Source organism: Cebus imitator, unplaced genomic scaffold (assembly GCF_001604975.1).
Source record: "Cebus imitator isolate Cc_AM_T3 unplaced genomic scaffold, Cebus_imitator-1.0 Scaffold841, whole genome shotgun sequence".
Classification (NCBI taxonomy): Eukaryota; Metazoa; Chordata; class Mammalia; order Primates; family Cebidae; genus Cebus; species Cebus imitator.
Window position 1 is genome coordinate 252,764 of NW_016108156.1, and position 10,078 is coordinate 262,841.

Genomic DNA, 10,078 nt, shown 5'->3' on the forward strand with positions numbered 1-10,078 from the left:
TTTTTTTAAGAGACAGGATCTCACTCTGTCAGCCAGGCTGCAATTACAGCTAGTGTTCGACTTACGACCACGGTCGGGACCGTGGACCGGTCATAACACGATTTGGTCGTAAGTTGAGTAGGCTATATGTACAGTTGAAATGGTGCACGCGGGCGGAGATGGTAGTGCTGCCAGAAGTTGGTCTGCACTGTCGTACGCCCAGCTGGGCAACGTTTGCACTGCCAGACGTGGGGCAGTCGTGGCTAGCGATTGTGGTCGTAAAGTCGAATGGTCATAAGTTGCATAGGTTGTAAGTCGATCAATACCTGTATAGCTCACTGTAACCTTAAACTCTTGGGCTCAAGTGATGTCCTGCCTAAGCCTTCTGGCTGAAGGAGGCTACAAGTATGTGCTACCACACCCAGCTGTTCTTTTTTATTTTTGTAGAGACAGGGTCTTGTTATATTGCCCATGGTGGTCTTGAAGTGGCCTCAAGCAGTACTCCTGCCTCAGCCTTTCAAAGTGCTGGGATTAAAGGCATAAGCCACCACTGTCAGCGAACTATTAACCCATTCATAGAGAGGCAGGATGGTAGAATAAACATGAGAACTGGATTCACACAACTCATTTTGCTTCCCATCTCCTCCACTTACTAGCTGTATGATCTGCATGAGAACACCACCTTCTATTCTAATACTACTATGTTACTCCTGGATAGTCACATGGAGAAAAGTGTCATTAAATGAGAAGTTCACAGCACAAAGCCTAGCACCCTGGAGACCCTTATTATTGTGAAGATAGACACCCAAGACATCAGAATACAAAAGAAACCTTTTGGATACTTGACTGATGGAAGTAAACAAAGGGGACTTATGAACTAATCCTGATTGAAGGAAAGGTCACAGCATTCTGGTAGCTACATTTAGGTAAGGAAGGACTACTCTTAGGGGTTACCTTGCTCAATCAGCTCCTGTTGGATTTCCTCCAGCACAGCCATGTCTATCAGCTCCTCCAACTGGAAGAGAAAGTGGAGATATCAGAAAGTGAAGTATTAATAACCAACTAGGCCCCACAGTGATTCATACTTGGAGGCTGGCTTGAAGAACCTAGATTTACTGGACAAAATCAGTCCAGTCCTCCTGCAGAATATGCTGACAGTGGGGTAATGTTGTCATGCTGAGAAGTCATCAACAAATGATCCAACTACCCAGTGACAAAATAATGGCACCCAATTTTGGAGAGATGATACAGGGTAGTAGTTAAATACATACTCTTCCAAGGCTATGTAACCACAGGAAAAGTTCCTAGTCTCTGCAAATCTCAGTTTTGGCCTCTGTAAATTGGGAATAAAATCTATCTGAAAGAGTTACTGCGAGTACTAATTGTGGTGCTATATGGCAAACATTGGTGTATTGTAGAACACATAAAAGCCACTGAATAATGCATCATTATTACACAGTGCGTTGATGGTTTCAAATAGTTGCCCACATTTTCTTACATAGTCTTTACAATGCTGACAACATTATCTTCTCCATTTTATAAATGTGAAAACTAAACCTCAAAGAGGCAGACTGAAGTTGAGTCAGTAGCCAAACCAGGATTTGAATTCTGGAACTCCTGACTTCCAGTCCAGTGCTCTTCCTGAAACACTATAAATGGTTTCCTTTCCACACATGGCTCCCAATGCTGGCTGAGATTAGAATCAGAAAGTGTCTGGAGACCTTTTTAGAAAGAGATTCCTGAGGTGGGCAGATCACTTAAGCTCAGGTGTTTGTGACCCACCTGGCCAACACAGTGACACCCCTTCTCTGCTAAAAATAGAAAAAAAATTAGCCAGGCATGGTGGCACACATCTGTAATCCCAGCTACTCAGGAGGCTGAGGCAGGAGAATTGCTTGAATCCGAGAAGCAGAGGTTGTAGTGAGCCAAGATCACGCCATGGCACTCCCGCCTGGGTGACAGAGCAAGACAAAAAAAAAAAGAAAAAGAAAAAGATTCCTGTCTATGCCCAAGGGTAGAGGCAAGAAGTGAAATTTCTTTTTAGTTTCATAGATGATGAGATTGCAGTGATGAACAGGTCTACAGTCTGGTATTTCATAACAAATCATCTAGACAAGTCTAATATTAAGGGTAATTAATTTTCTAATATTAAGAAAAGCCTGGGTTAAAAGCTGTCAAATTCTAAATGGGGGTAGGGGGTGGTGGGTTTAGAAGACTGGAATAAACAAGTAAAAGAGGACCCTAGCAGTTCTTCATAGTGTAGTCCCCCTCCCTGAAAACACACAGCCCAGCCTGACCTGAGCCAAGTCTTCTGGACAGTTCTCCACTGACTGCAAAGCATTCCACTCTTCTTCCATCACCTCTTGCACTAGAAAGGTGTTCTGAGCCTTCCCTGGCGTACTGCTTCCAGCCTGGCGGTACCTGTTTAGGACCCTGTCCCGGCTGTTTTTCATTCTCTCCAGGCATCTCTTGGAAAAGAGCAAGATGAGGAGAAAAAAAAAAAGCATTTCTACTTTTAAAAAACACTCTTACATTAGTTGGGAAAATCAAGAAAGTTTACAGACACAAAATTTCAACCACACTACTAACTAGTGTTATTTTTGCGTATTCCTCTGTAGAGATACATACAATTACAATGCTTTGTACATGTATTTACATATAACCATATTTTTTATTCTGTCTTCAGTGCCAGTTTCCTTAATGGTCATGTACATAGTATCTCAGCATCCAATGTCCTATTACAGAACATTTACATTCCTTACAAATTCTTGGTACTCTAGATGTGGCTGTGGTAACGGCCTTCCTGCACAACAGAGTTTCTGAACTCAGGGAGGTTTTGTCCCCCAAGGAACATTTGGCAATGCTTAGAGACATTTTTGGTTGTCACAATTCTAGTTGTAGGACTATTAGCATCTCGTGGGTAGAGGCTAGAGATGTGGCTTAAACAGCCCTCCACAACAAGTAAACATCTCCTTCAAAATGTCCATTGTCAAGGCTGAGAAACTCTGCTGTATCAGCTGTCTTTCTTGCGTTGGCTTACTTGCTTGGATAACATTACTAGCAACCACACGGTTCAGGAGAGGCCAGAACTGAGGTGGAGCGTTCTTCTAAGCCTCGGTTTACTACTCTCCAGAGTAGAAATCATCTCTACCTCCCAAGACGAACGTCTACAAAGTACCTCTCTCGGTGGCCACCTCCGCAGCAACAGTAGATAGTCTTATTGCAGAGGTGCAAAGGGTGATGTCATGACCACACTCAAATTTAAAACAAAACTGAATCCAAAACCAAGGCTTTCTAGGACTGGGCCGACCCAGGCTAATCCCACACTCCAGTCAGGAGGCCTGGGTTTGAGATCCGCTCCCACTAGCCGCCAGGCGCTCCGGCGCCTGCTCCAGAGAGCAGGACTAAGGCAAAGGCAGAGAAGACAGGGGTAGCCGGGCCAGACTGGGGTAGTGTCCACGGCCCAAACACCCACCTGCCGAAAAGCCTCTTTCCAAGGCGGCGAGCCCACCAGTTTATACAGTGAGCGGCGCGGAGACCTCGTCGACTCCGCCATCGCCTCTTCTCCGGTGACACCGGCGCAAGCCCCGCCCCCTTGCGGCACACAGACCCCTGGGAGTTGTAGTTTTCGGGCGTTGACCGCGCTTGGATCGCAGGGTATTCTGGGAAGTGTTGTCTTACAGGCTGACCCCACGTGGATACGCATTTAAGCATTCAAGCGAAACGTGTGAGGCCAGCCCAACCTGCAGTGAGGGAGGAGGTAAGTCTTTTTCTTTTTTCTTTTTTTTAGATTCGCTCTGTCTCCCAGGCTGGAGTGCAGTGGCGCGTTCTTGGCTCACTGCAACCCCCGCCTCTCGGGTTCAAGCAGTTCTCTGCCCCAGCCTCCCGAGTAGCTGGGATTACAGGCGCCTGCCACCATGCCCGGCTCATTTTTTTGTATTTTTAGTAGAGATGGGCTGGTCTTGAACTCCTGACCTCGTGATCCACCCGCCGTGGCCTCCCAAAGTGCTGGGATTACATGCGTGAGCCAATGCGCCCGGCCCAAGTCTTGAAAGAAACTTCTGGATGCCTGAGTTTACCCAGATGGAGGTTTCCAATAGGCAATTAGGTACACAAGTCTGTCTCTCCCCAGGTGCGAAACCTCGAGCAACCACCATTCTGTTGACTTCTCGTCCCGCCCCCTTGGGCTTCAGAAATAATGCTCAGCTGGTGATTGGCTTTCCCTTGGCGACACCGCTGCCTGATGGGCTTGGCCTCGCTTTCACCCCTCCTCTGACACGAGCCTCTCGAGCTTCCGGGCCGGCTGCTCGGTGATTGGCCGAAGCTGTGAGTGGACGGCCGCGGACTGGCTGCGCTCATCGGCGGGCTGAGCAACTGGAGCAAGGGGAGCCGCTGGACTAAGATGGCGGCCGTTGAGGGCCCGGTGGGCGACGGCGACCTGTGGCAGACCTGGCTTCCTAACCATGTCGTGTTTTTGCGGCTTCGGGAGGGACTGAAAAACCAGAGCCCAGCCGAAGTTGAGAAACCAGCTTCTTCGTCATTACCTTCATCGCCGCCGTCGCAGTTGCTGACGAGAAACATGGTCTTTGGCCTCGGCGGAGAGCTCTTCCTGTGGGACGGAGAAGACAGCTCTTTTTTAGTCGTTCGCCTTCGGGGCCCCAGCGGCGGCGGTGAAGAGCCCGCCCTGTCCCAGTACCAGGTACTGCCGAGCTGTTCTTGGAAGTGACCCTCACCGGGATCTGAAGTAGTTTTTTTTGTCGTTCCTTTCATGTCGTGGCAGGCGTTCCAGCGGATTGACTCCGACACTGCCAGTCGCGGTCGCGGGGACTAAGGGTCTCTAGATGCTTACGGCCTGGGACTCTGCGAGCAGAGAAAGGGCCATGGAATAATTAGTAAAATACTAGTGATGCAATTGTATGCCCTGGCGAAAAACCAAGCAAGCTAAAGGGGCTGAGAACGAGTGGGCAGAGTTACTATTTTTAGTTTGGTCGGGAGAAACCTATTTCATGATTTGACGCTCATAATACGTATAAATCGTAACTTTCTCTTGTGTTGTGCACAGCAAGTCAGATAGTAGATTTCAAAGCACCACGTTTCGTGCTTGACATGGAGGAGGAAGTCTTTGTTAATTCTCCGCCTCCCTCGCCAGTCTGCTTTAGAAAATAAAGCCATACCCAAAATTGGGATTTTTGTGAAAGTGGGTGTGATCCAAAAAGTATTACAGACTTGCTGTGATCAAATATTGGTTTATGGAAATGTTTATTTGTAATACATAGATTCTCCTCCTTTAAAGATTGTAAAGAGCTTGGTACCCAGTCTAAGGTATGACATCTGTTGTGAACCCGGTCCAATTCTTGCTACCGAGAAGTGATTTAATTTTAATAAGATGCTAGCAATGCTTCTGCAGTTTTGAAAATAGGACAAGAGTCTGCAGTCTTATATAAAATTTCAGTTGAAATAGGGCAGGAGTCTGCAGTCTTACTATAAAATTTCAGTTAAAAATAATTTTCAAGGCCAGGCACGGTGGCTCACGCCTGTAATCCCAGCACTTTGGGAGGCCGAGGTGGGTGGATCACCTGAAGTTAGGAGGAGTTCGAGACCAGCCTGGCCAACGTGCTGAAACCCTGTCTCTACTAAAAACACAAAAGTTAACCAGGTGTGGTGGCGCACACTTGTAATCCCAGCTCCTCAGGAGGCGGAGACAGGAGAATCCCTGGAACCTGGGAGACGGAGGTTGCAATGAGTGGAGGTCTTGTCACTGCACTCCAGCCTGGGTGACAGAGCAAGACTCTTTCCAAAATGATAGTAATAATTACCAAATGTTCAGCACACAGTGTTCTAATAATATCCTATACTGCTTTGTAGCATTTGACACAATCATAATTATTTGTAATTATTATTATTGTTGTTGTTGTTGTTGTTAAAAACGGTCTCGCTCTGTTGCCCAGGCTGGAGTGCAGTGGTACAATCTCTGCTCACTGCAACTACCACCTCCTGGATTCAAGCGATTCTTCTGCCTCAGCCTCTCAAGTAGCCTGGATTATAGGCCTCGGCACCATATCCATCTGCTTTTTGTATTTTTAGTAGAGACGGGGTTTCGCTATGTTGATCAGGCTGATCTGGAACTACTGGCCTCAGGTGATCCACTGGCCTCATCCTCCCAAAGTGCTGGGATTCCAGCCTTGAGCCATGGCACTCTGCCTCTGTCTTCTTTTCTAGACTGTAAGCCCAAGGCAAGGGCTGGGTCTGCTCTTCTCATTTTTTAAAAATTTATTTTATTTTTTATTTTTGAGTCTTTCTATGTTGCCCAGGCTGGAGTGCAGTGGTGTGATCACGGCTCACTGCAGCCTCTACTGTCAGAGGTCAAGTGATCCTCCCACCTCAGCCTCCGGAGTAGCTGGAACTGTAGGCAAATGCCACCACACTTGGCAATTTATTCATTTTTGTATGTCCAGCATACAAAGATGCTGGAGTGCCCAGAATTTATAAGCTCTCAGTAAATACTGGTGACTATCTCAATAGCATTCACTCCTCCAGAAATCTCAAAACCTTAGGGATGAGGAAGAAAGCAGCTTATGAGTTGTAACTTTGGATGTTCAAGCATGAGTAATCTGGGCATGGTAGCTCTAGCCTATAATCTGAGCACTTTAGGAGGCCAAGGCTGAGGTGGGTGAATCTTGTGAGCACAGGAACAGGTGTTCGAGCCTAGCATGGGCAACTTGATGAAACTCCCATCTCTACAAAAAAAAACAAAACAAAACACCTTTTTAATTAGCTGGGAGTGTTGGCACATGCCTGTAGTCGCAGCTCCTCAGGAGGCTGAGGTGGGAGGAACATCTGAGCCCTCAAAGGCTGCAGTGGGTTGCCACTGCACTCCAGCCTGGGCGCAGATCAAAATTCTGTCCCCCCCCCCCAAAAAAAAAGCATGAGTAGTGACTTTAAAAACAACAACAGCAGACTAAATAGTATGATTATCACAAATGAACTAAAGTGATTGAATTGTATATGTAGCAAAAGAAAGGTGGCATCTGTTTGGTGTGAGTTTGACTAGAAAAATAATCAGAAAGGAGAATGGGTGTTGAATATAGGGAAAGAAGGAAAAATGAAAAAGTTTGGTTAGAATCAGCAAAGGCCTACTAAAAAACAAAAACAAAACCAGGCTTACAGACATCAGCAGTTGAAAAACAAGAGCATTTCAAGAAGACAAACAATTGTACAAGGACACAGAGGCATGGCAAAGCAGGATACTATCCCAGAAATACAAATTATTCTGTTTGGAATGTGAAGTACAAGCAGGGGAGTGGTAGGGTGGAGCTTGATCATAAGTGTAAGGTTAGCTGAGAGAAAGGAGAATAAACCCAAAGTCAGGCAAGCAAGTTTTATTAATCTGCTGGGCTTCCCCAGAGAAAGGATAGACTGAAAGACAAGCAAGTTTTATTAACCTGCCAGGGCCCCTTAACAATCAGAGGAGGCATCCCAGAGCTTATAAAACCAGGGGTTTATATGGGATGAGAGGGGCCTAAGGGAGTTTCAGGCCTCAGATAATCTAATCTATCAGCTTGTAATAGGCACAGAGATAGTTTGTGACAAACTTACAATACATCATCCTATGACTTTTGTTCTGTGGCAGTGGTTTTAAAAAAACAGGATTTTACAAATATGGATAACAAACATTTTACTTTGTCCTCCCCCAAGTTGACCAGATGGCTGTAATCAAGCTTTGCTTAATTGTAGCACCTAGATAGAAGTTAAGGAATGCAGCTGCAGAGCAGTCAGATTAGGAGTGGGGTCAGCTTGCTCAGAGGGGGTTTTCTGAGGCAGCTTGACCCTAACAATAAGATAGAACATTATGTGTAATAGTCTCTATTTATCAAGGTAAGGAAATCTGATGCATATTACCTAACATTCCAATCTAAATGATTAAAAATATTTCATGGCTGGGCATGGTGGCTCACACCTGTAATCTCAGCACTTTGGGAGGCCAAGGCGGGTCGATCACCTGAGGTCTGGAGTTGGAGACCATTCTGGCCAACGTGATGAAACCCCATCTCTGCTAAAAATGCAAAAATTAGCTGGTGGTGCATTCCTGTAGTCCCAGCTACTCAGGAGACTGAGGCAGAAGAATCCCTTGAACCCAGGAGGTGGAGGCTGCAGTGAGTTAAGATCGCGCCACTGCACTCCAGCCAGGGCAATTCAGGAGAATGTGAAGGAGGCCTCAGAGTAGAACTAAGGATCTACAGACTTGTGAAGATCCCTTCTACTTCTCTAAAAAAAAAAAAAAAAAGAGCTCAGTCTCAAAAAAAAAAGCTGATGGTACAAGTGTGAGTACTTATCTAGAGTTTTATTATCCTATAATTGTAGTAAAGTATTACTGTGATTTCAAGTAACTTCCATCTATATTTATATTAAAATTAACTATATTGACTGGTTTGCTTTAATTTTCAGAGATTGCTTTGCATGAATCCGCCCCTGTTTGAAATCTATCAAGTCTTGTTAAGTCCAACACTACATCATGTAGCACTTATAGGAATAAAAGGACTTATGGTATTAGAATTACCTAAAAGATGGGGGAAGAATTCTGAATTTGAAGGTGGAAAATCAACAGTGAATTGTAGGTAAGTTGTATAATATTTATCTGTATTTTTTATGATATACACAGAAAATTGTTCAAGACCAGTGATTCTTAAAGCATGTTTAGTATACTACTGTTGAAACATTAGAGCACTCCTCATGGTCTGCAGACTAGCTTCTTATGTTATCAGTGTTTATAGTATGTGTGTGATTGTACTTTATTCTGCCTTAATTATCACATTGCTGTCTCTTTGGGGGCTAAACCATTCTTTCAATTAGGTAGAAGTAAGATTTTGTAAATGTAGTTACTACCTGTCAGCCAGAAATTTGCCGTAAGTTTATCTAAGTGTGTATGTATATGTGTGTATATATATATAGATATATATAATTTTTTTCTTTTTTCTTTTTGAGATGGAGGCTTGCTCTGTCACCCAGGCTGGAGTTCAGTGGCTCAGTGGCACAATCTCAGTTCACTGAAGCCTCCACCTCCTAGGTTCAAGCGATTCTCATGCCTCAGCCTCCCGAGTAACTGGGATTACAGGCGAGCACTACCATGCCCAGCTAATTTTTTTATTTTCAGTAGAGACAGAGTTTCACCATGTTGGCCAGGCTGGTCTTGAACTCCTGACCTCAAATGATCTACCTAACTCAGCCTCCCAGAGTGATAGGATTACAGGCATGAGCCACCGTGCCTGGCCTATTTTTATATAATTTATTTTTCAACAAATCCAAAAAAGTGAGTCTGAAAGATCTGTTGAAAAGAGTACAGTTGCTTTTCAACTTATGATTGGGTTATGTCCCAATAAACCCAGTGTACATTGAAAATGCATTTATTATTGACAACACAGCAGATGATCCCTGATTTAGGATAGTTCGATTTAGTATTTTTCAATATTATGATGGGTAACCCCATCATAAGTCATAAGGAGCTCCTTGATTTATGATGGGGTTATGTCCTGATGAACCCATTGTAAAGTTGGGGATCATCTGTATAAGGTAGAAACCTACTTTAGCTCCACAACTTATAAGTTGAATCCCCTTAAACTTTTTATTTTCTAAATCTCTGTTTCCTCATTTTAAAAATAGGATTGATAATCTCTGCCATTGTAATTTCCTTATAGGGTTAGTGAAAGGATCAAATAAGATACTGTATCTGAAAACACTTGTGCTGTATGAAATATGTATCAAAAATCCTAAGTCAAACCATCCTAAAATGTATGTATATATATAAAATATACTATAATTTGAGGCTGGACGTGGTGGCTCACACCTGTAATCCCAGCACTTTGCAAGGCCAAGGCAAGGTGGGTGGATTCCCTGTGCTCAGGAGTTTGAGACCATCCTGGGCAACATAGTGAAACCCCATCTCTACTAAAATACAAAAAATAGCTGGGCGTGGTGGCACGCACCTATACTCAGGAGGCTGAGGCAGGAGAATCTCTTGAACCCAGGAAGTGGAGGTTTCAGTGAGCCAAGATCACACCATTGCACTCCAGCCTAGGCAATGAGTGAAACTCCGTCTCAAAAA

At 44.6% G+C, this 10,078-nt stretch overlaps 2 protein-coding genes across 12 annotated transcripts in view; one reads left to right on the forward strand and one right to left on the reverse strand.

Annotated features, from left to right (window-relative positions):
* RPAIN (RPA interacting protein) overlaps nucleotides 1-3,731 on the reverse strand; it is a 12,575-nt gene extending 8,844 nt beyond the window's left edge. For 6 of the 8 annotated variants that reach the window (XR_001822319.2, XR_001822318.2, XM_037735564.1 and 3 more), the window contains exons 1-3: nucleotides 3,455-3,611; nucleotides 2,277-2,447; nucleotides 934-994 (exon numbers count right to left, since the gene is read on the reverse strand). Coding sequence is in view for 6 of the 8 variants with exons in the window: in XM_037735564.1 (XP_037591492.1) it covers nucleotides 934-994; nucleotides 2,277-2,447; nucleotides 3,455-3,535 (313 nt within the window). In the remaining 2 variants the exon portion in view is untranslated. Of the gene's footprint in view, nucleotides 1-933; nucleotides 995-2,276; nucleotides 2,448-3,454 lie in introns of all 8 variants that reach the window. The other 2 variants (XM_017520480.2, XM_037735563.1) reach the window with 2 other exon arrangements.
* The window catches only part of NUP88 (nucleoporin 88), a 32,756-nt gene continuing 26,318 nt past the window's right edge, over nucleotides 3,641-10,078 (forward strand). The window contains exons 1-3 of one of the 4 annotated variants that reach the window (XM_017520474.2): nucleotides 3,641-3,739; nucleotides 4,112-4,678; nucleotides 8,425-8,594. In XM_017520474.2, the coding sequence (XP_017375963.1) occupies nucleotides 4,382-4,678; nucleotides 8,425-8,594 (467 nt within the window). In that variant the 5' untranslated portion in view covers nucleotides 3,641-3,739; nucleotides 4,112-4,381. The remainder of the gene's footprint in view (nucleotides 3,740-4,111; nucleotides 4,679-8,424; nucleotides 8,595-10,078) is intronic. The other 3 variants (XM_017520473.2, XM_017520475.2, XM_037735562.1) reach the window with 3 other exon arrangements.